General features: G+C 27.4%; 4 protein-coding genes across 4 annotated transcripts; 2 read left to right on the top strand and 2 right to left on the bottom strand.

Annotated features, from left to right (window-relative positions):
* The first annotated feature begins 90 nt into the window (after nucleotides 1-90).
* On the top strand, nucleotides 91-2,354 carry LOC113549029 (polynucleotide 5'-hydroxyl-kinase nol9). Its single transcript, XM_026950171.1, has 8 exons — nucleotides 91-589; nucleotides 647-829; nucleotides 906-1,122; nucleotides 1,227-1,366; nucleotides 1,456-1,654; nucleotides 1,715-1,816; nucleotides 1,872-2,011; nucleotides 2,086-2,354. Exons 1-8 carry the CDS (start codon nucleotides 274-276, stop codon nucleotides 2,298-2,300), a joined length of 1,512 nt encoding a protein of 503 aa, XP_026805972.1. The 5' UTR covers nucleotides 91-273; the 3' UTR covers nucleotides 2,301-2,354.
* Nucleotides 2,355-2,423: 69 nt separating this feature from the next.
* On the bottom strand, nucleotides 2,424-9,138 carry LOC113549027 (neuralized-like protein 4). Its single transcript, XM_026950170.1, has 18 exons — nucleotides 8,595-9,138; nucleotides 8,322-8,522; nucleotides 8,025-8,253; nucleotides 6,981-7,065; nucleotides 6,475-6,927; nucleotides 6,209-6,411; nucleotides 5,744-6,155; nucleotides 5,413-5,684; nucleotides 5,188-5,354; nucleotides 4,478-4,620; nucleotides 4,309-4,402; nucleotides 4,103-4,249; nucleotides 3,887-4,051; nucleotides 3,638-3,817; nucleotides 3,118-3,571; nucleotides 2,833-3,057; nucleotides 2,688-2,763; nucleotides 2,424-2,631 (listed from the first exon to the last, which is right to left on the bottom strand). The coding sequence occupies exons 1-18, from the start codon at nucleotides 8,757-8,759 to the stop codon at nucleotides 2,424-2,426; spliced, it is 3,879 nt and encodes a 1,292-aa protein (XP_026805971.1). The 5' UTR covers nucleotides 8,760-9,138.
* Nucleotides 9,139-13,193: 4,055 nt separating this feature from the next.
* On the top strand, nucleotides 13,194-21,618 carry LOC113549031 (ester hydrolase C11orf54 homolog). Its single transcript, XM_026950176.1, has 7 exons — nucleotides 13,194-13,399; nucleotides 15,509-15,607; nucleotides 16,137-16,312; nucleotides 17,005-17,175; nucleotides 20,731-20,827; nucleotides 20,921-21,087; nucleotides 21,242-21,618. Exons 1-7 carry the CDS (start codon nucleotides 13,303-13,305, stop codon nucleotides 21,413-21,415), a joined length of 981 nt encoding a protein of 326 aa, XP_026805977.1. The 5' UTR covers nucleotides 13,194-13,302; the 3' UTR covers nucleotides 21,416-21,618.
* A 634-nt stretch (nucleotides 21,619-22,252) lies between these two features.
* Nucleotides 22,253-25,757, bottom strand: LOC113561303. The gene is made up of 9 exons (XM_026967641.1): nucleotides 25,596-25,757; nucleotides 24,939-25,202; nucleotides 24,728-24,879; nucleotides 24,464-24,611; nucleotides 24,192-24,401; nucleotides 23,906-24,122; nucleotides 23,678-23,832; nucleotides 23,113-23,601; nucleotides 22,253-23,043 (listed from the first exon to the last, which is right to left on the bottom strand). Exons 1-9 carry the CDS (start codon nucleotides 25,642-25,644, stop codon nucleotides 22,892-22,894), a joined length of 1,836 nt encoding a protein of 611 aa, XP_026823442.1. The 5' UTR covers nucleotides 25,645-25,757; the 3' UTR covers nucleotides 22,253-22,891.
* Nucleotides 25,758-26,613: the final 856 nt, after the last annotated feature.

Raw genomic sequence — 26,613 nt, 5'->3', positions numbered from 1 at the left:
TGGTTCAAAACCTCAATGGTATCTCTTTTATCGCAGAAAAGTGCTATAAACTACAAAATTGATATCATTGACACTTTACGGCACGAGTCGTCTCGCGTGTCAAATTATAATGATGATTTTGTGTATACTGTTTATTGTGTTTTGAATTTAAATTTTGAACTACAGAGATCGTGAACATAATTTAATAATTACACGTAATACTTATTATAGTTGATACTTCAGTTCGTTCAATGCCAAGTTATTATCATTAGTTAGAACTATATAGGATTTAAAATGAAAGAAATATTTCAATTACCTGATACTTTGCCTATATTCTATGAATCCGATTCATCCGAAAAAGTGTTAATCGAGTTCAACGGCGAAGACGTTTTGTACATCATCGGGACTGTTGATGTCAGCGTTTTGGAAGGCAAGATAGAAACATGGGGTTACACAATGACCGTGGACACTCCAAAGACTGCATTGTATTCGTTAGGATTGCATGGATTGATTTCTATTACATCGGCCAATAGACAGAAAGCAGTTGTTATACTTGAGAAGAGCAGCCAAACCAACAAATGGAAAACATTTATGAATAAATATGTTCCAAGTACATTGAAAGTCAAAATTAAAATTAGCAGTATTAATCATTCAATGGATTTTTTAGGTTTTAATATGTGTGACATAAATGGAACTAGATTAACTCCACCTAAACATTTACTAGAACTAGAAGAGCAATTAGGTTGTTGGTTTGATTTGAGCAAAACTCCAATGTCAAATCAAAGACTTGTAATTGATGAACAATGTCGAGGTTTCTGTGATGAACTTCTTGATCGTCCTATTGATTTAGGTTAGTTCTATGTTGTAATATTCAACCCCATACACAATTTATTTACATATTTATAAATAAAAATGTTTCATAATAGGACCAATTAGAGTTTTGTTGGCTGGATACAAAAATTCTGGAAAATCAACAATGATGCGTTATTTCATAAATAAATGCCTTAAAAAATGGGACAAAATATTAGTATTGGACTTCGATATTGGACAAAGTGAATTTTCCATACCTGGATGTATTTCAGCATTTATAATTGATAAACCGTTGCTTGGACCAAATTTTACACATTTAATGCAACCCTTAAAGTAATATTAATTATTGCTAATTAGTTTTTATAATTCAATGAGTCTTTCAATAAAAATTATTTAAGTAGTAATCAATAATTATTTTATTAAGTTTATGGTTTTAGATCGTATTTTTTTGAGAGCAATGATGTTATGACCAATATACCGCTTTACAATGAAATTGTTAAAAAAATAGTCAATGATACCAAAACAAATGATTTGCATCAAATACCATGTTTTATAAACACCATGGGATTTGTTGAAGGTAAAATTTAGATCTTAATTAAAAATTAATAATAATACAAATTAAAAAACAAATAAATACTTTAATGGTTTATTTTTATTTACTTTTAGGAGCAGGCCTCAAGATCTTACATAATCTCATATCTAAAACTAAACCATCTGATGTAGTACAGATTAAGTTCAATGACAATCAAGATTTAAACTTGCACTCAGAAATTATAAACGATAGTACAAGATCTTCTTTGTCATATAATCTTTGGTATTTTACGTCTACTGTTAAAAATAAATTTGCTAAGGCACCTTATCTACCGTAAGTATTACTTAAAAAAAATATCTTTCATAAATTGTTTTAATATGTATGCCCTTATAGAAATATTAACAAGTGCATAAGACAACAATTGGTAACAGCATCATACTTCAGTAAATGTTTGGAAAGTACAGATATTTATTTTAACGACATTGTCCCTTATAGGTATTAATTATTATGACTTATATATATATATATAGTAATAACATTTAATTTACAGAATTAATATCCGTAATATTAATATCCAAATAAAGAATATTGATGAATTAACTCAAGATGAATCCTTAGATATAATAAATGCTAATGTGATTGCTCTGTGTGTAGCCAACCATACTAACTTATGTGAATGTGTTGGATTCGGTATGTATTTATGTTGTAGTCCTCAATAATAAACAAGAGCTAAATAATAAATATAATTATTTGTTTTATTGTAGGTGTTGTTCGTATTGTTAATAAATCTACAGGCGACATATATATAACTACTCCTGTAACACCAGATATACTAAAACACGTCAATCAATTCAGACTTGGTAATGTTAATTTGCCATACACATTTTATACGGAAGGTACACAAAATCCAAAATATGTTTGTATAAAGCAGGACAACATATTAAATGAGAATGTTACCAGACATTATAAAGTGATGTAATGAATATTTTAATAATAATTGTTCCTTATCAATATTGAAAATAATAAAAAAAAATAACAAAAAAAAGTGAGATCAAAGTCTTTTAAATTCTTAAAACTAATCTAATATTTTACCTAATTTAATTTAATTTATATCTCTATCAAATCTAAAATAAAGAGCTGTAAGTACTGTTTTAGTACCAATTTTTGGAATCACTAGAGATGAAATTTGATGACAATCAGTTCTGCTTGATTTCGGCAACAATTCGCCAATTTCAAATGAACCTTGTTCAATCATCAACTCAAAAGCTGCGTGACACTGATACTGGTTATTGGTTTCAAGATCATAATACCTAATAAAACAGTGATTACAATAACTTTTTATACTTATAGAAAATATTTAACTTACCCAAAAGGTTTTATATTTTGACAACATACTGTACGTTTTAAGTATGGGTAAAGTATTATGTCTTCAGGTTCACTATCTGTTTATTATATTATAAAATATAAACAGTAAAAAATAATATTCAAAAAACTATGCTACAAATGTTTACCTAGAACGGTTAAAATTCCATTATCCAAACAGTTACGAATCATCTCAAATGGTCTTCCTACATATGCTGACCGCCATTTATCCAAAGGTAAATTAATGAACTTTGGATGTTTTCGGAGTAAAAATTTGCACCATCCCGTTTCAATAGATAATTTATTTTCATCACATGTATACAAATTACATCCTTCACAATAGCACGTATGACCTTTTTCTAAGAAAAATACATCTGAAAAAATTAAAAGTAAAATCATTCTCAAACTCTTATCATTATTTAGATTAAACTAACCTGGAATACTGAGGTAATCTCTGATTTTAGATGATAAGTTAAAATATTGACACTGTTTAAGACGAAGAGATTTTAATATTTCATTTTGTCTTCGCTCTCTTGTATCTGGAGTATAATAACCAGAGGTTTTCCCTGAGCGAATTTTCGACATTCTTAGTGTAGATGTACTTGCTTCGTCATCTATCCATCCAGCCAGTTCAGCTGAACGAGATCTGACATCATGGCCGCTTGCTACCAAAACATTTTCATTTGTCTTATCTGTTTTCATCCAAGTTAAATCAGCCAATTCAGTTTCTTCACACGCTGGACTTTGTTTTTCATCACCTTCAAAGTCAGCTTTCTCTTCAGATGGTATTGGTTGACTAGTGTCCTCAGGTAATAAGTCACATTCCAAAGGCATATTTGGGACAGGATCAACAGGCGACAAGTCAATAAAGGGATTTACAATGGACACCTAGGAAGGTAGATATAATTTTTTAGTAAAATTTAAAACAAATAATAATATGCATGTACTAATTACCTGTTCACACTGTCCATACAAATCAACAACACCATAACAATCAGCTGGTATGTTAAATGCAGCTACTCCAAAATCTATACGATTAACAAACAATTTTAAACGATTTTCTCCATCAATCATGATCCCGATGATATCTCCTGGGACACAATAATTCAAATCTGGACCATAATTACTTTTAATCTAATAAAAAATAAATACATATGTATACATATACTTAAAAACTTATAAAGTTCAGTAGAAGATATTTACTTTAAGACCATCAAAATAAACAGAATCACCAGAAATAATCCATGTGCTATCATATCCTTTTAAAGATAATGCTGTTGCTGGTGCAGAATTATTTGTACATGTAATCTTGGATACGCCAATCATTAATGATGATTCCCATTTTTTATTTAATGCTTGGATTTCAATCTATAAGCCAATATTAATCATAAATATTTTGAAATTTAAAAATGTAAATACCTGAAACATAGAGTTTGGTAGTAAAATATCTGGTGTCATTGTTAACCCGTGATTATAACTTTCTATTCTGGTTGCTGTACGGCCATCTCGTGATAAACGTATATTGCGACCTCGCCAGTCATTAAATTTCATTAATTTAAATGTAGACTGTGAACAATTGCAATATATTTTATTTTCTTAATATATTCCATTTTATACAATTTTACCTCATCTATAAAATAACTTATTTCTGATGAACAGCATTCGCTCATATCTTCATCTAGTACAGTCATTCTTTTCAAAACGTTAATTGTAGTATCCCTGAAATTAAGTAATTAATTAATTAAATATAAATGCAACACTAATTTAAATTTTATAGAATAATTTAATTCTAACACTTTAACTGATTCAGATATATCTGATGTATGTTCACTACACTGCGAAGAAATCATTTGCACATTTGTTTTAGAATCTTGATCCGTATGTATTACTTTAGCCGAAATATGACAACCATACAAATCAATTACACCATAAATAACCTAATATCAAATTAATATAATTATATTTATTATTAAAATATTTATAAATAGTAAAAAAGTAATAGTTTTATAAAAGTACAGTAAACTCAATATGTCAAATCTCATGGGGAACAGAAAAAAGTTTAAGATAACTAAGACTTAAAAATATGGAGTCTTATTGTAATAATAGTTTCAAGGGGATTTTAATTTAGTTTAAGATAATGAAAAATTTATGATATCGATATTCGACATAATAAGATCTATTTTACTTGACTTTTGGTATAAAATACAAATCCCTGTGAATTGTGCATGATAAAGGTGTATTTAAGAGGTGTACAATTGTACCTCATTTCTGGTACTTTAAGGAATAATGGATGGATATAATGTAATATACTTTTATTGAAGAGGAAATTATTTGAGGGCGGTTCAAGTAGTCAGTAGGTGGTCATAATAATAAGGAGGGCGAATGTTAGAAAATGTTTGTTTCTTCCAATTTTTCCAAATAATTATGCAATTTCTCTAGTAAACTTGCCTATTTTAGGGAATATTATACAGTAATAAGTTTAATATAAGAACTTTAAAAGTTACCTCAGGTACATTATATACAGCAGTTCCTTGATCATAGCCGTTCACAAACAAATGTAATGTTCGATCTGCTGTATACTTTATACCAACTCTATCACCTTCTCTCAGTCTATCTAAGCTTGGACAATAGTTGTTCATGATTAATGATTGATTATACCATACTTGGTTGCCTAAAAAACATTCATTATTTTAATTTTGTAATTAAAACAATACAAATAATTGACATACCAGAAAAATACCACACATCTTCTTTCATATTTAAATCTTTAATATTAGATGGCAAAGGAGTTTCTGGCAAAGAACTTACAACACCGATTCGCATACTTCCTGCATAATTTGTATTACATTTTACTATTAATATTTGAAATAATTCATTGGGTTGCATCTTATTATCACATATTAAGAGGCCCCCTTTGAAAGATTTTACTCGGGTTGCTATCCTATTATCTTCAATTAGATTTATGTTCTCTCCGTACAGATAGTCAATTAAATTAATGTCTCTAAAATATAGAACATAAAATCAACATTATTTATACATAATATAAATAATTCATCATACTTTTGTCCTTTAACTCCAGTTTCAGTCTGAACAGATATTGCATCATCCTGTGAGCAACAACTCGTGTCTGAATCACTATCATCACATCTAATTTCTGGTGGACTCTGAATAGTAACTTGAGTGCATCGACCATATATATCAATCACTGGATATAAATTTGGAGGCACATTGGTACAAGCTATCCCTTGATCATTTCCATCCAAAAAATAATTCAAACAACCATTGTTATGTCTCATTACACCAACCACCGAACCAACTTTAACTTTGTCTAAATCCAGTGAATAATTATATTTAATTGCTAAACCATCTTTCATAACTGTACATCCAGATAAAACCCAAGTATCATGATCTAAATCTGTCATAGTATTTGGTAGATCAGCAGATAAGATGTTTGGGAGAATGGTAGTAACACCTAGAAAACATTTTATATTATCTATTATTTCAGTAATATACTAATTTACTTACCAACTTCAATTGAGCCTGACCATCTATCATTAAGTTTATCCACACTAACAGAAAACAATTCACCATCTTGCAACATTTGATTGACTAGAACAATTGATTGACTAAATTCATATTCACAATACAACCTGTCAGCTGTACGACCACGTGATCCAGGAACTATACGTGCATTTTTCCCATGATTAGGAAAGAATCTAACATTATTTCTATGATATGAAATAAAAACAATTAATATAAATTATTAATATAATTTGTAAAATATCACATACTTGTATGGAGAAATCTGATCAACATTATCACGACATAAAGTAATTTGTGCTGCTTGTCCATATAAATCAACAACACCGTACACACCCATTGGTATGTTTTTAGCAGCCTCGCCTTGGTCTATGCCATTTACATAAAAATACAAAGAGCCATTTGATTTTACCATAGCACCAACACGGTCCCCTACTCTTAATGTATCTAAATTCACTCCATATTGATTGACAACAGTAATGCCATTATGCATAATTCCAACACCGGTCATCATCCAAGTACCAGAATGTACATTTGTCATAGTTAAAGGATAATCAATATCCCCAGGACTATGTGTTGTTACACCAATTTCTATTGATCCTGCCCATTTAGTGACTAGACGATCCAAACGTACTTCAAATAATTCATTTAAACGCAATGGACGTTTAGTTAACACAACACCATTATTAAAATCATCTAATGCACTAAAATTAAAATAATTAATAAATAAACTAATTATTAGTCATATTATTCTTACTTTGGCCTATAAGCAACAGTATTATTATTAATGACTAGAGTATGTGCACCGCACATTGGATGGAATTCGAGTAAATCTTCATTGACTATTGAAACAAAATAAACACAGTTTTAATGTCAACTAAAACAAAATATGGTATAAGTATAATCAATAAGGCAAAAATAGGCAAAAAAGCTAAAAATTTTTTTTTATAATTAAAAATATAAATTTAAAAACCTATTTGTTCAAAATATATTAAGTATAGCATAGATATATCACTCTATGTCTTGGTTCCTAACTTAAATTATTGGTATCGATAGAACAACTGATAATTTGATTAAATGTTTTAACTTCAAGTAGGTTTGTAGATAATAATTCCCTATTTCTTAGAAACGAAGTGGAATATCAGCCATTAGAACACAGAATGTATTTCAAAATAAAAAATATACAAGCAGTACGATACTATATTCATTTATGGATATCTATTTTATTGGCTATTATAATTATAGGTATCGTGGTTAATTTATAAATGTGTATTACAAGAAATAGGTATAACTAATATAAATAATTGATAAGAAATAATATGAGTATATAAGAAAAAATGTTTTATTATAAAATTGAATAAACTCAATTTTCATTATTAATAAATTACGATCAATGATCATGATTCATGGCTCTAGAATTCTAGATGCTAATAATCGGCCTCAGCACTCAGCAGTTTTACAGAACATTTTAGTTGTTAGAAATTTACTTAAAAAGTAACTTTTTATCTTAACTTTAACTTTCTAACTAATTAGTGCCTACTGCCCAGCTTTTCAATAAGCTTCCACTTTCTCAACCTTTAATCCAAAAGTATTATTTTCAATTGATAAAAAATTCTTAAAAATAAATTACCATATATACAGGTATAGAAGTTCTAATTGTTTTAACATTAGTCACCAAAAATATTACAATTTAAAAATAATAAGACAAGTAATTTTGACTATATCATCATTTTAAGTATGAAAAATACTTTGAGTTATAGATAAAATCCATGCTTAATTTATTCTAATTAAATAAACTTGCGTTGATTTTCATTGGATAAGGTTAATGAATTGCTTAGCCTTGTTAGCAAATTTTTTTCCTCATTAACATCGCGATCAACAATAGTAACTTTAACTGTTCTGCCATACATATCAACTACACCCCATACTTTAGAAGGTAAATTTGAAACAGCTACTCCTTGATCAAGACCATTGATGTAATAATGTAGATCACCATTTCGCTTTCGTATTAGACCAATGCGATCACCAACCTATAACAGAATATAACAGATTTAGAAAAAATTAATATCTATTATAATATTGACAATATTATAAATACTTTCAAATCATCCAGATTGAAATTTCCATATTCCCGTCTAATTCCTTTACCATTGGCCAATATACCACGGCCCGACATCATTGAAGTACCAGTCCTCAAATTAGTCATTGTTGATGGTATAGGAATAGCTCCTGGATCGTGAATAGTAACACCCACTTCAACACTACCACTCCACTTGTCTACTAATTTATCAATGCGAATCTGAAAATCAAATAATCAAACTTCATAACAAATACATACTGCATTTGGGTTTGATATAATATTTATCTTTACCTCAAACAATTCATCATCAAATAAATTTCGATTGGTCATGACAACGCCGTTATTAAATTCATCGTATGCTCGCAGCCGCTTAGCTGATCTATTGTTTGGTGATAGTTTCACTAACGTACCACACCGCACATGAAACCTCAAACGGTTATCCGAGTCAGACTGCATTTTGACTTCTAACACCAACAATTACTTAGTTCCGTTACACGCATCACGTTGACTTTTTTTCAGATATAATTCCCAAAACCAAATGTTCGACCGATTATTACCGCACAGGGTTACATGACGTATACTATAAGACGAACCTATCTCGTCATTCATCCGTAATTGAATGAAAAAATAGAACTGTACATTTGTTTGCTAGTTTTGAAATGAAGAAAACATTGATTGTAAATCAGTATTCGGTGAAGAACTGGAAGAGATGGGAAAGTTGAAACTTGAAAGTTGAAAATGCCGTCTGGGCGTCTAGCTCTAGCATCGGTAGCATCTATAGTATCTATACTTTTATCAGTTGTTGTCGGCGAGTACAGCAGTCGTAGTGGACGGGACGGGACATGATTTATGATAAGGTAATAACTGATTAGTGATTTGCACATCGTTTTTTCCTTCTGAAGTTCTGACCCATAGAGTAATCTAACTCTTGTTCTGACCGCAGTCTTATACTATTGCTTATTACATATTATTAGTTACCAATTAGCTTCTTACGATTATTAAAGAAATCTTTAATTATTATTCTATTTCTGTACTTTAATCACTGCTCTGACCCAAGCGTTAGATAAAACGCAGGACAAAATACTACCAAGAGCAAAATCAATATTCTAAAACCAAATCAAATATCAAAGAAATCGGTACTCGGGAGATTTTATAATTTTAAACGACATGCAGTAAACATTGTAAACTAACAAATACATTTAAGATTATATTTTTAAATTATCTAAAAATATTATTTTTTACTAAATTACATAAATGAATCTCAATAAAATTATGTTGTAATATTATATATTAATAATTATGCAATAGGTATACGTGGTGTTGAATTAACAATAATTTTGAAAAATTCCCAGTAGTAGCAATGGCACTTTTGGGCTTTGCCCCCTCCCCCCATTCCGACACCCTTGCTCTGACCGTTCACTATTCAGTCGTCCACAGTGTCTTCAGTTCTTCACAGCAAATACTAAATTGGTTATATTTACCAAAATATTAAATAACCATAAATCGGTTAATAAACATTTATTTTGTTTCTATGTTTAGTTATTTTTGATTTTAACGATTTTTTCTTACTTATAAATAATAATCCAATAATAGTTTTAAATCATTATAGCCTATATTATAGTATGTCCATTTTAAATATTTTTTTATCCTAACTTTCACAATTTGGCGATTTAAGAATGATGATGCAATCAGAATTTATCCCTGACTTAATTTCCAAATTAAAGCCAATTTGGTATTTATTATTTGTGATACCTGACATAATTATCGCAACCGTAACTGGAAGTCGTAACGTTAAATTACCCAATGTCGGCCTATGATTACACACTTGGTCAACTCTTCCCCCTAGAAGGGGATTAAAAGGCTGATTCCTCAACCAATAAGTCCATGGAATATATATTTTTAAGATCAACTCCCATTTTGCAGCCATTTCATTTTGCCGTATTTATTTTTCGAGTAACTTAATGAAACGTAATGTTAAATTTTAAAAATTACATAGGTAGGTACTAATTAATTATATTTATGTATTAATTCATTGGCATGTTTATAAGAGGGACCAGGTGGGCAGAAGCTCCCCCCCCCCCCGGTGAACTGTACCACCAACAAAATCATGCTCGGATAAAAAAAAAGTCGTGCTATGTGTATCATACAATTGTACCTACTTATAGATTTTTATTATTTGTTTTATATTTTGTAATTTTTTAATCTTGTAACATAAAAAAATAAATATTTCTTCCTGTCTAAAAAAAAAAAAAAAAAAAATAAGTCTTGCGATTTAAAAATTTTTGTACCCCTCGGCCACTAAATTTTGAACACGCCTATGATACAGATGATACAGTATTTATGTACAATTGCATACGCTATTATTATGTACCTTTTGTAATGATAGCCACTCTTCACAGCTAGCTAATACAAGAAGAGTGTCATCATTATGTCCCTCAATATAATATATTATATTATAACATTGTATAATACGGTCACACAGATGTTTATATTATAATAAACATCTGTGGTCTTTTATAGTTATGTCCTTACTCCTTTTTTCACAAGAACCGTTATAATCTGTGCTCGGATGATACCCTTTGACCACCGGCCAGATCCCCAGAGCTTCACTCTCTCCGCGTTCGCCCTTAGAGGCAGTCTTACTTAATAAATTATATTTTACGTTTTAAATAATAAATATTTCAAGTATATAAGTTGTGTTGTTGATTAAAAATAAATCCAAAGTACTTCAACATTAAGCCCATTTCTTCTTCCTTCGTCCATCTAATATCAAGCGGGTCTCCAATCAAATTAAGGTAAGTCAATTTACTATATAATTAAATCCTTATATATATATATATCGACGAAGGTGGATATATATACATATAAGAAGGTAGTAACTTGAGGTGTGTGGTTGTGTGTGCAATATATGCAAATAACGAGTTTTAATTAATAAAGAAAAGGTAAACGCATATATTGCGCACATAGTCTGATTTCTCACTTTACTACACTTTTATAGTCATTAATAAAAAAAAATTAATAATTGCATAATAAAAGTTTTGAACAAGTTAAAATTATTTGTTGTGTTTAATTAAATAACTAACATTGTCCAAATAATCAATTAATTTCATCTACAGAGGATCGTTTTTTACTCTTTCCTTAAGACAACAAATTCTTTGTTCGAGCTTATTGTGTTTATTGTAAATTCTATTTTAGCTTGTTTTCCACATTGGAGAAAATTCATGTCAACTTCAATTTTAAGAATTCAGATAATGCCACGATATCCCAACTCCCCCCCAAATTCCCAACTGGCGATGTTTATACAGATGACACAACTATAATAACATAATAAGATACCTATCTCCCAGGAAAACTCAATTCAAAGTATTGGATGTTCCTACTTTCGTAGACGAAAAACTAACATGAAAAATTCACTTACACAAAAAACTCACGCAAGACTATGTAAGAAATAAGAATGCACTCTCTTTATCTCTCAGTTAAGGTAAGTACAAAAAATCTACGTTTTAAATAAAATCATCAATCCTACTATATACAATATACCTCAATTATTGAAGGTAGTTATAATTATTTTATTATAACTACCTTGCAATCATTCGTTTATTAGTCACTTATGCTTGCATAATACCTATGTTATTCTTATAATTAACTCAGTACCAACCTAACCTAACCTACTAGAGTAAGGATGATGCTTAAAGTTCATTACGTATATATTTTTTATATATTTAAATACTCACACACATATATGTATAGTCATTTACTTATTTGTTGTTGTTGTTTTTTTTAGATGCTGTAATTTTGATGAAATAGCTAAAATGATATTAAAGACAAAAATATTTGATACAACAATAATTATGAATGTTCTTAATTTGTCATCATCGACACTTAGCATTATCTTCCAATAAAAATATAGTTTAATAATGTCCTAAAAAACAGTTTATAGTTAAAAACACTTTCTATAGGTAGATATAGTAAAGTGGTAAAAACACAATCGATATTACTATTGTCCACTTATTATAGTATATACTATTTTCTTACGATTATTTAATAGGTATAGTATAACATTTTTAATTTTATCTTAAATGTAATATTTTACACTACTTATTTACACAAAAAAAAATTACTACCTTATACAATTTTAACTCTTAAGATTAAGAACTAAGATGTCAACATAATTAGCCCCGGAGACGTGCCCATTTTTTAGTTAATTTAGAAAATATTTGCTTCGTACAATGATTAAAATCAAAGTAGGTACTAACCTAATTGTTCCATAATATTAAGCATTAAAAAACAAATTAATTTTTAAAAAAATCATAAAAATAGTTTTTTATTGTGATTTGAAGCTATACAACAAATTTTGAAAAATCAATTTTTCTTTTTTTTTTTTTTAATTTCAGAATTACAATATAAAAATATCAACAATATTCTAACAGTTTCAAACTGAGAGTCTTAACTTAATACACATATTTAAAACGTTGTATAAAAAATCAATGACTATAAAATAATAAATTTATTAGTTTCAAGTTTGAAAATTATACGAATTAGTATATATTATCTGATATTTCTTATAAATCATTAAATCTGTGATGGAAAATATAAACAAAAATGTCTGTAATAAGTCTACTATGAAGTTCTTTTTTGTTTTATTTGAGTTTTTAACTTGGTTTATTAATTTATTAAAATATATCCTATATAATTGTAAATCTTAACATAAATTAGTATTTATCTATTTGATAATAGAATTGGTTTTTGTCTTTAAATGTAATTAGTTGAATAAAAATTATTCGAATATATCGAATAAATTATATCGATTGAATAATTGATTTGGATAAACTATCGAATAAATCGATAGTTATTATTCGTCGTAGCCCATCACTATTCACTAAGCTGCAGTCTACCCACTACTCAGTATACTGTGGTACCTTATCGCCGGTGGTCTAATTATTTGTCTCCATCCGCTTACGGCTTTCTTTCAAAAAAATATTTTAAATATTCGTTAATAATGGCCGATTCATTTTTGCCCGCGATTTTGGACTTGAACAGTTTACCCATAGTACGCATCAACCTAAACGTACCGCCTTTGGACCAAATCATCGAAGGTAAGGTACACAATTCGAATACTAAATGAACTAATGAACATAAACTACAAACACGATAGTAGCGAATATGAATAACATTTAATAATAATTAGTCATTTCTATCTTAGAATAACATATTATATACATTAGTTATTATTACACATATAGAATAATATTATATATCATAAACAATAGGAATACAGAGGGTGTATCACGAATATATTTCATTATTTTCATATAATAATATATTTTGGATATATCGTATATTTTTGGTGCATGTTAAATAGTCGTGCACTCTGTATACAAAACGTGTACCTGTCTTTACAATCTACATTATAATATACAGTATAATTTTTAATTATCTTTTTTGTAGAACTATTTACCTATCTAATAAACTGTTATAAATTTGTGTCTCTACTAGTCTATTATCTCACTTAACAACATAATGTTGACTGAGTAATTATTATTAACATTGGATATTAGTAATATAAATGTGTTGCAGGTTTAAAGCTTACATTTAAATAAATCTTTTATATTCTACCTAAAACAATTTCACCTAATAACCTGATGTATCTTATTTGGAATTTGCTATTTTGTTCTTAGGATTTCAATAATTGAACTCACCGGCGCCACTGTATAGCAATAATGTTTTTTATATATACGTACGAAATGATTATTATTTAATTTATCGAAAAACACTCGTTATTTCTAAAAGTTTAGTTTTGAGTCATATTAAATAAATTTTTCGAAAAAAATATAGGTACGTGTATACATAATATACGCTAAATAGCTAATTGACAATTAAATAGGTAAACAATTGGAAAAAATTAATATTTTCTAAAATCATAAAAATCTCAATAAAAATTTAAAAATCTAATATTTAATTTATTTTTAAAATTCATATGTTTTTGAACACCGAATATGATAAAACACTCAAATTGTATCTATCATACTTACTTAAGTAATAGGTACCTACCTTAAAAAAAAAAATTGGAAAAACAAAAATACTAAAAATATTCAATTAAACCGTAAAAAAAAATATTTAATAATATGTAGTTCTTAGTGTAAGAAAAATAAACTCTAAATAACAATGTACTTCTATTTAAGAGTAAATTATGAATTTAGTGGTTTAAGAAAAATTTAATTCATATAAAATTACATTATTTAAGTAAGGTTAGGTAATAACAAATAATCAGGGAGATGGTCACGACTGTAATCTGATTGCTCCATCATATCAATAGCGTACAAAAACAAACTACATAAAAATATTTTTATTTGACTTTTTTATTAACTATATTACCTTTTTTAAAATAAATTCTAGTCTAGAACATTAACACTATTTTTGAAAAGAGCAAATATTTTCAGATTTAGTATTTTAAAATAAGCATGGATACTATAAACTCAAACGTCTACAACTATGTCAATTAACTAAATCTACACAATTTATATAATATAATATTGATTATATGTATAGACGTATAGTGCGTCATATAGTAAATAACGTTGCTATAGCACTATAATAGGCCACAGTACAATACTAGTATCCGGTTAAGGAAGGATACAAGGGGGGTCAATGGGGGCCATTTATATAACCTAACCTTGGGGAGGGGGCGTTCATAAAAAAAAGTATCATATATTCCAACAAAATTTATTTTAAATAGATGATGACCTTTTTTTAGTTGATATAACTAAGAAATTGACCCTTCCTTGTTTAAGACCATTGTATCCACCCTTGTATCCGGTTGAATTGAAAACTCAAAAATCTTATGAGAATTTTCTATTGTAGGTATTTTAACATATTCATATCATCTTCAGTTAGACCACAGGACCAATTTAAGTAAAAAATGACAGTCATCTACAATCAGTTATCTACCGTTAGTGAAATAAAATAAAAAAATGTACCGACATTTTTAATTATTAAAGAGTATTAATATAAGACATTTTATCATTGTTCGTTGGACCGTTTATCTACCTATAGAAAACTTTTTGAACTATAATCTGTTTGCATTGCTTGTAATTTGTAATGTTATACTAATTAGGTTTAAATAGGTATAAATAGCTGTGTATAGTAAAGTATATCCAAAAACTTATTTAACCTATTCACGGTAAGATTTTATTTTATGATTTCAGCCCTTTTACCGGAGCTGTTAAAAAATTTTGAAATCGTGAGTGTGGACGTGGTGCAATGTCCCGACTTAACCTGTCCACCGTTCAACTTGGCTGCCGAAGGTAAGTACTGAATCGTGATACAATTATACACACTAATATCTACGTTACACACATGCAGCCGCACAGGTGACTTAAAAATCTTCTAATAATCAGAATAATCTTCTATGAAAGAAATATAATATTATTAGTTATTACTTATTACTAATAAGCACCGTAGATAACCGTTGTATTAAGTAATAACTTATAAGTTATAACTAAAATAATAACTTACTACTTATAAGTTATTACCTAGGTAGGTAATCTAAAATCCACTAATTCGTCTACCAATAGATTTAGTAACCTCGTGTATAGTTTCTTTAACTATACCAGCTTATATTGAATTTAATACCTAGTCAAAATAAAATATGCACCTACAATTTATATTTGTAAACATTGTCATTGCGTAATGTGCAAATTCTATATAGGTATTATGTAGACATGTAGTATAATATGTATATTGAAGTGTTCGCTAAAGACTACAGTATATAGAGTGAATTTGAATATCTATATTTATAATAATTTCGCGTATTGTGATGTGGTTATTATATAGGACTGAATGGTGACGAAACGGTAATCGACATTGGTAGCCCGTCATTCCTGCTGCCCTTAGTGAACTTAAATAAGGTTTACGATATAAGAGACTTCACGAAAGTCACTGGGACAGACCCTATATTTGTCATTGGAGCGGGTGCTGGTCCGTGGCCGTACGCGGGAGTCAACTGCGAAGTAAGATGTGTACTATTGTCTACTCGTAATATAATAAATACTTAAACTATATTTTTAACTACACTGCTTCGTACAATCAAGAATCTATAAGACTATAACAGGTAATACTAATTTGTTGAAATTAGCTAATCATTATTTATTAGTTTATCACTATATATTATATTATTCTGATAGATACTCACCTAACTACCTAAGAACATATAAATACAAAATATATACAGATGCGCGGGGTGGAGTGGTACGGGGTTACCCCATTCACTACTCCGCTTGTCTAAACTTTAAATACGTATAACTCATAAACTAATAGCCCTAGCTAAATTCGATTTTTATGTATCAAAATACTCAAAAAAATATTCTGCTTTAGAATATAAAATTAAAATTTTATGTTGTCATTCAAAAAAGTAAAAAACTTAAAAAAAATATTTAAAAATATAATTTTTTAATAAAAACGTTGTTTTTTAACAACTTGAAACTATATAAAAGTCAGAATTTGAATATAAAAATAATTTAAGCATAAAAATGGGATAAACATGCTTAAAAATCACCTTGTATATTACTGAAACACCCAAATATGATTTATATTATATATATATATATATAAGTAAAAACGGAAATCATCTAAATAATGTATTAATATATTAGTATAATTGGTATAATCCGTCTAACAATATCTGTGGTTTCATGTTTTTTAGTTTATTGGAAACGTAAAAATGACTTTCAACAATAGCGTAAACAATAATTGTTCTCACCTTTACAAAGTTGATCCCCAGACTGAGATTCAAGTGCACAACCGTTTGCCTCAAGACGAAACGCGATTTGCGTTGTTGGCCAATTTTTTTACTAGTCACGGTTTTAAAGGAAAGGTAATAAACCTATAGTGTACAAACACAATAAATATAAACTATATTAATGTATAATTTGCATATTTCATCTCGCTGAGACCATTGAATAATTATATATAAATATAAATTGTTGATAACTGATATTACAATTGTTGAAAATATTGAATTGTTTTATCAAATATATTTATTAGGATTTTGTACTAAAATGCTTAAATGCATATTAAATATTTTAACAATTTATTTTACAATTGTGAATTTGTAATAATTTTAAGTTATGTCTTATGCATGTCTATGTCTATTACCTATAGGTAATATAGTATATATATATAATATATATATTATACAATATACAATATGCTATACAATTGTAAGTCTTTTCCTGGGATGTATTATAGTAATATGATCATTACGGCATAACCTAATAAAAACCAAAACAATTTAATAATTTATAAGCATAATAGGAAAAAAAGCAAAAAGGGTGGGCCATTGGGTATCGCTCTGCAGTATAGTAGAGATGGAGAGTAGGTTACTATAATGGACGTGTTAAATTTGAATGTAATGACTTTTAATTTAAGCATATTGCAAATTCCTTGCAAATTTTCGCGATTTTGTCATTTTGACATATTTTGTAAACATTTGAACTTTAAATGCTTATAGACAAAAATTTTGAATAACGATTTTTGTTTTTTTTTTTTATTATGATAAGTACAACTTATAATAAACCTTGTATTAAATTTTAAATATTTTTTAGAAAGCCAAATTATTTTTAACGGCATAAAATTTAGAAAAATCGAAAATTTCAATTGTCTTCTTATAAAAAGCTAAAATAGCTAAAAAAAAAGTTAAAATATTTTAAAAATTTAATTGTAAATAGATAACGTGAATATAAATATCTGGTGAAAATTTCAAGTATTTACAATGATTCGTTTTTAAGTAACAGCAAAATAAAAAAATCGATTTTGTCAAAAACTGGTTATGCATAAAATTTCCCGTTTTTCCATTACTTTTTTAGGGTTTTCTTGTCGCTTTAGAAAACTACTGGAATTTTATTACTTTTGACCCCCCAAAGTATCAACTAGATTCATTTAGATTCATTTTCAAAGAGGGGTTGAAGTTAAAAATCAAAGTACTATTACTACTCCAAAACGTGATGACAGACATAAAAAAAAAGAAAAAAAAACACATTTCATTGTAAAATCAATACATTCATCAGTCATCACTCCGTTCAAAATCTAAAATTCTAAAAGGTGGAAAGTAAGTATCCGCTCTGTTATACAATTATACAGCAGTTATAGGTGTCGAGTGTACACTATAAATTATAGTTGAGGAGTAAATAAATGTATGTGTTAAATTTGAATTTAATCATTCTGAGCCAAGACGATCTGTCAATCTATATACTTAATATATTTTAAAATATATTTAGATAATCAGGATGTCCTGTGAGGATTTATCCATTGTGATATCTCCTGAAATAATGGAGATATCATAATTCTAATTTTTAATAAGATTCACTTGGACAAGAACTACAAATATTTCATGTTTTAATTTATTTTAATGTTTTGGTAAAAAGTTAAAAAATATATTTCTTTATGTTATTATTTTCAAAAAATTGAACATAGCCATTTTGTAGAGTTCATTTTTCTGAAAAAATTGACATTTCAACATTTAAATTTAATTAATTTCTTGATTTTTAATATTTTTTCAAATATTGCGAGCCACACTGAAAGTGTCTGCGGGCCACATGTTTGATTTAATGATACCGCTATCGTATTGAATAATTCGCAATTTTTTCAAACCTATAAAAAATATTAAAAATTAGGACATCAATGAAATCAAATTGTTGAAACGTCAAATTTTTCAGAAAAATTAACTCTAAAAAGATAGCCATCTTCAATTTTTTTTGAGAATATTATAAAATAAAAAAATATATTTTTTAACTTTTTTTACTAAAACATTAAAATATATTAGAACATGAAATATTTGTAGTTCTTGTTCATGTGAATCTTATTAAAAAACTAATTAATATAATATAATATTATTTCAAGAAATATCGCAATGGGTAAATCCTCACGGGACACTGTATATTGATGCACCTACCTACAAGTAATACATTTCAAAAATTATTATGCTTGTTTATATTTCAGTTCCTAAACTATGAACTACAAATGAGGAACATTTGGTGCATATATAAAAAATAATAATATAAACATTTTGTAAAAAATTCATGTATTCAGTTCTTTGTTTTTGAAATACTCAATAAAAAGAAATTGAATTAGTAAAAACGGGTTTTTTTGAAGAAATTGTTTTTTGTTTTTTGCGAAATATTTTGAAAAATACTGGGATTTTTCAATTGTGTCTTCTCATAAGCACCGACTAAGCGACTACATCCAATTTTTAACAGAGAACCACTACAAAAATTAAAGTATTTTTTTCTACTATAAATCGTTTAGGTATATACGATACGATTTTTATAACCTATAAAAATAAACACACTCACTTCATAGTTAAATTTTATTACCTTTAGCGCTCCACTAAGAATATAAAATCAAAAGTAAAACAGAACAAATATAAATACTTGAATAATGAAATCATTTCGATATTCCTATAATTTAACACAACGGTTAATATATCCGATATCGTATACAGAATGATTCATCAAATATATGCTCACACTAATTATTTTTCTTTTTATAATGCATTTATTAAAATTCAGAAATAATTCTAGAGTTATAAGTAATACAGTAATACAGTATACTATTCCATATTTACAATTAATTCGATTTTTATTTAATATAAAAAGCAACTAAAACGCGGGGTGCTAAAACTGTTGATAGTTAACCAATTGATGATATTTCACTTCAATAATAATTGTTAGGTATAAAAAACAAGGGGTGTTAAATTTTAACTTGGGGGTGCTAAAGACCTTTTTGCACCCCCCTAGTGACGCCACTGTTAAGAAGTGCATTGTAGTGATACTAAGTACTTGCTTCTTTTTATTCAAATAAAAATCACCCTTTTACCGTTTTACATTTTTAAGACTGAAGTTTTTTAAAATGTTAATATGTATCTAAATAACTTTTTAAATAGAGTAAAATATAAATAACTAAAAATATGGTCAGTTATAGAAGGTTTAAGAATTCCAAAAGTAAGAATTTGAATATTTTAATTAATCTTTTTCATTAGCTTAATATATACAATTGTCTATGTCTGATTTTACTGTATCTATCCGCACCTCTGCCTTGTTCTTATTGATAGTAACTTAGACTCAAATAAACTTTTCCAGAATAAAATATCCTTTATTATCTATTGAAATTCTTAGTTTTATTACATTATATGCATATTATTTATGTTAGTTCCAAGATATTTAAAATTGGTTCGTATTTGGAAAATTAGTTTTTGACTATTAGTTTGGATATGTTTCTAATTTTCCTGCCTATGACTATGTATTATGCATTATGTATTTGATTTTATTTTAGTTAATCTCAAGGCAATTAAAAAATTTAATCTTTATGAGAGTATAATGTGTATGAACTATGAGTGTATGACAATAATAAAAAAAAAAAATTCTTTTTTTAGGTTTTGAGAATAGTGTGCGAAACACGGAAGGGCCCATTAGATTTTGTGACGTCTATCAGACAAGCATTGGCAAAATACTTTGGCAACAAACCGGTCGGTAAGAACTTACCTAAAAATTATTAATTATATTATAATATAACAAAATATTGTTCGTCAATAAATTAAGTTAGTATTAATAATTTATTTTTAGGTTTGGGTGGAGTGATTTTAATTGAAACAAGTAAAGTAAAAGTTCATGTTATGCGTGATTTTTCAAAAACGCCCCTCCACTCTGAAACCGATTTGAACAATTGGCTAAAGTTTTTTGAAGTGGATACGCCATTAGTGGGTCTTGGTTATCTTGTCTCTCACGATCCGGTAATAATATTACTTTATAAATAATTTTTAGATTTTATATTATTTAAATTTACAATTGTGTTCTATACTTGACTATGAAGATAATAACATTATATATTATTGTCTACTTGTATCCATGTTATACCGAAATCTTAATTTTTTTATAATTCTATAGGGTTTGGATCTAAGACCTCAACATTTTCATTTGTTCAGTAATCACGGAGTGGGAGGACACTATCATTATGACACAGAACCAACTACAGTGAAATACACCGCCTATTTGAATGTGGCCAAAAAACTAATCAGAGTTGACCAACCAGAAATAGCACCTTTGTTTGGTAAAGATTAGTTTTTCTGAAAATAACAGTATTGTTAAATAAATAATAATTCTTCAAAAAAAGTTGTTTTTAATAATGTAAACTGTAGGATTATAACATTTACAAATATGTCATGTTCTAAATACTAATTAGTTTTCCATGTAAATTTATATAGTTTTCATAATAATGTTTATTATCTGAAATAGTATGGTAAATTATGCATTAATATTTCTATAATTACATATTTTACTTCTTTGGGAGATTAATAGATTTTCCATTTGAATTAAGTGTAAATAAATGTATAGACAAAAATATAGATATTATTTCTGTAGTAATAATAAAAATGTTTATTATAATTTTGTTTTTAATTAAAAATAAATTACATAAAAATCTTGTATAAAATTAGAATTTAGTTTTTATTATCAAAATGGTACATATTATTATAAAAAGTAACACATTTTTTTGTTTACTTTTTCTTAAATTAATGGAATGACTAAATATTTTCATAATAGTTAAAAATGTATAAAACATTAAATTATTGTATACAAAAATAAATGTATTAAAAATAATTTTTTTTGAACACGAAATTGGACGGATCATTTTGCATCAATCACATTCAAATTACTTATAATAAATTGTAAAACATTAAATATAGATAAATTAACGTTAATTACTATTCATAAAAATATAATATAAAATTATTTTTATCAACACAAAATCAATAAAGGTAATACCTAAGTTTTTATAAATGTATATATAAATTTATAATTTTTACAGTTTTTAACATCAGACTAACAATAATCATAAAATAAACAGTCAGTTTTTGTTTATTACATTTTGTTCTTTATCATTAAATGTATTAAAATTAATAATAATTATGAAGTTATGTAGCTTGATTATGAGATTACTCAAAAAAATATTATTGTAAACATAATAAAAAATGGGTAATATATTGTACATATCAAAAATTAACTTGACTAATGCAAGACAAGTTTGCATTATTTGTATTTTATCTTTATTGCTTTCAAAGAAACTTACTATTATATCAATAAAAATATAAATAATACTCATATTTGATGTTATATTATGTGATTTAACGAACTAACGTTGTTCAATTGTGTGAGCACTTGTAAAAGGATTATTAAATTGATTAAATTTTAGAATTTACTAAACAGAATCCTAATAAACAATGATTTAAAAATTAAAGGAATGATCTATAAAACACCAAAATGACAAAATATTATTATCACACTTCATTAGAAATTATTTTCTGAAATAACACAAATTGCAGGGCATCGTAATAAAAATTGAAGTTTCAAAACTTAAATATTTTGATAGTCAAGATAAATATGACGTGTATACACAGTGATTATAGTCAAGATAATTTAAAAAATATCATGGGTATTTTACACATAGATTAGATAATAAACAATAATATCCTAATTATGTGATAAACTGATAAAGCTACTAGAAGTATAAATTATAACTTAAGGCATACCAATTAAAATTTACAACAGAATTGTAAAGAGAACAGCAATTGAGAGCATACTCGATGAAATAATTAATGTAGACGATCTACCATACTTAAATACTTGTATATAATTGTCTGCATGAACCCATGGATTAGCGCCATCATCAAAATACATTGGACATTGATCTCCTAAAATTAAAAAATTTAAATTTAAAATATGATTTATTTAAAATCATTACTACAATCAAGATTGCTTACTTTCACGTTCATATTCTGTCATTTCAATAGCAACAGTGGCTCCTTCTGTATAGTTATTACTAAATGCATCTTGTTTAAGATCACAAAATGATCCTATAGCTTGTGACATTAGTACACGGTTAAGATCAGCTCGTTGATACACCCAACATCTATACATGCTAGCTGCATCAAGAGGATCGTATGTCATTAAATAAGACTTCAAATTTTCTTTCCAGTAACCTATGCATTGTAATCTGTAGTCTGGATCACTATAAATATCTACAGGCTGTCCACGATGATCCACATCAAGGCAAAATGATTCATCAATAGTAATCTCTTTTTGATCACCATCACAGGCAGCAAAGTCTGATATTGTATCCTTGCAGGTAATTTGTGGACGAGGTGATAATGTAACACCACCAAGAATACGAGTTTCAAACAAAAAATCACCTTTTTGAGTGAAGTTGAATTTACCTGCCACTGGACATCTTATAGGAACAGGAGTTTTGGCTAAAAATATTATTACAACAATAAATATGTTTCTCAATAATAAGTTATCTATAGGCAAGTAAAAAAATAAACTTACAGACAAAAATATCATATTTCCAATTATCTTTGTTTGGAAATTGTACCCAAGAGCACACGGTATGAAAATTATCTCTAATAAATGCTATACCTCTTCTATAACGAATAATATTGTGATGTCGGGGTACAAAATCAAAACACACATAATCCTTTTGGCTATATTTAAAATTACAATAAATAAAAAACATTGTGAGACATTAAAATACTTTAAAATCAAAATAATGTATACCATCCATCAACAGTGAGCCGTGCCATCATATAACGAGATCCTCTTTGTTCACGACATACATATATTGTTCTTCTAAATCGTGCTTCATCCGGATACCATGTTTCAATTACATGAGTTTCATTAATAAACACATCAGCATCCATATTGGCTGTATTCACCCATTCACCGCTATAATTTTGGGGTAGTCGGCAACCTGCCTCTACAACTTCAGCTTTCACTACATAAATAAATATATATTAATAACTACAAAAATTAACAATTTTTATTAAGTTCAAGAATTAATTACCAGGATTTATATGTAATCTCTCTGGACTTTTTTCTACTGTCTGAAGTGTATTACACTCTGCCGTAATAGACACACCAATATATAAATCATCATCTCGATTTTTTAAGAAACATCGATATTTTTCATCTTTACGAGATTCTTTAGTATTAGCTACAGCAAAGAAATGATTTTTGTCTACAAACCAGTCTCCTAAACAACTGTACTCAACAACTAGTAAAAATAAAATAAAATCATTATATTTTAATCAAATGAAAAAGTAATGAGAAATATACCTCCATCAAATGTGCCTGTCATACCAGGACATTTTTTGTATGTAATATTGAATTTTTGATTAGTTATTAAAAATTGTGTTCCCGCAGTTTGACAAGATTTAATTTGTGCTTCAGGATTATTACATTCACCAGTAAAACGAAAACGGTTCTATAAAATAAAATTTATTATTAGAATTATATTATTGTTATAACATTTGTTCAATAATTACATTAAATCATAAACTAACTGATTCATTAATAAATAAAAAATCAAAGTTATAATACCTGATATGCAAACTGCCATACTCCTTCAAGACTAGATCGGCAGTTTACGGGTATGTAATTTTCCGAAAACAATGTGTTTAATTGTGTGTCTTGAAATTGACATATTTTATCAGGAGACTCATACTCATTAGGATTTAAAGTCATACAAACACCTTAAATTATTTTGAGATTAAAAACTAAAAATTAAAATATTTATCATCAGGTAACTTACTTTCCATTTTATCCAATACATTAACAGTCCGAACCATGAATTTGACACATGTATAACAATCACCAGCACTTTTTTGAAATACAAAAGTGAAATTCACCTGATTTTCTTCCATTGATCGAATGCAATTCCCTCGTTTAGACATACTGGTTGCATCAATCTCTGTTGTTGTACTGCGTCCATTTTCCCAAGAATACCATTGCCCGCGAATTACTAATGGAATATTACATTTTGTATTTGCCTTGTTAAGTTCGTAGCTTCCACACACTAAAATTATAAATGCCAAATAAAATTGTATTAGATATAATACATTTAAAACTTCCTAAGTATTTATTTTTTAAAGTACCTATAACATTTATACCTATCATTTGAAACATTAAAATTTATTATAGTAATATATTGGAGGTAAGTCCAGTTTTACATAAATTCACAAATAAAATAACCTTATATAGATTGTAATTTATTCATATATAAGTTGATTTACTTTGTTTTAAATAAAAAAGTATATTATAATAATATAATACTAAAGGTATTAATAGCTAATAATTCAGATGTTTAAAGTAACAATCAAAATATATCATTTATCTGACTGGACATCACCTATATAAATTATTTTGTTGAAATAAATGATATTTAAAATATTTTGTACACATAACTTACATGAAGCTAGACAAAACACTATCAAAATGAATTTTAGTAAGATATGCATATTAAAAAAATATATTTAATAAACACTATATTTGCTTGTTATAAAAATTATTTAAAAAATATTAACACATATTTTAAACATCATGCACAAAAGAATATTGAATATAATCCGATAGGTAATATTATAATATAAGTATTAACTTTAACTACTAGATATTTGTTTTGTTTAGGAATGATGAGTTAGGCGTACAGACGTACAGTAATAATTACAATTCTTTGGAGCGCTTATAATGTTGATAGCAGTGGGTACGCCCAAAAAAAAAAAACATCAAGTATCAACTTGATCTTCCATCAACTAGTTCCCCCTTATAAACCTGATAGGATATATTATTAATTATTATGTAATAATAGATCTGTTTATAAAAAGAAGATAGATAGTTTCAGTCACAGACCACAGTTATAGATAATGAAGAATGAAATTGATTTTTTATAATAATAAGAATAAATTATCAATATATTTTTTATAGATTTACCTTGTTTAATTGTTTTATGTAACAAACTCGATGTATCATTTATTATTCCTAATGAATAATTATCAACCAAAGAAAAAGAACCTTTTTTTCAATCTAAGCTTAAGATTTGGTCCAAATTTTAATGTAAAAATTGAAAATATTGTAAACAATATTCAACAATAAAAATTATATCAAACCTATTTTTACCGAACAATTTATGTAGGTATTTATGAAGTAATTCATACTTTTATATGATGCACCTAATTATATTATTTTTATTATTAACTGTATTCCTGTATTAATTAATTTTTTTTTTAATACCTAAGTATATCAATATATCATCAAGTGTATTTTGTTTCCTGGCCCGCGTAACAATTTTGATTTTAAATGTGGGTTGAGAGCCCAGATCTAAAAGGAATCAATCAGGTCCGTATTTAAGGGGAGTATAGGTAGGCATATGCCCGGGGCCGGAGGTGGTACGTCTCAGGGACGGCAAAGTATTTTAGCGAAATTAATTT

Source organism: Rhopalosiphum maidis, chromosome 1 (assembly GCF_003676215.2).
Source record: "Rhopalosiphum maidis isolate BTI-1 chromosome 1, ASM367621v3, whole genome shotgun sequence".
Lineage (NCBI taxonomy): Eukaryota > Metazoa > Arthropoda > Insecta > Hemiptera > Aphididae > Rhopalosiphum > Rhopalosiphum maidis.
Note: the sequence above shows the minus strand (reverse complement) of the source record. Positions and strands in the feature narration are given on the sequence as shown.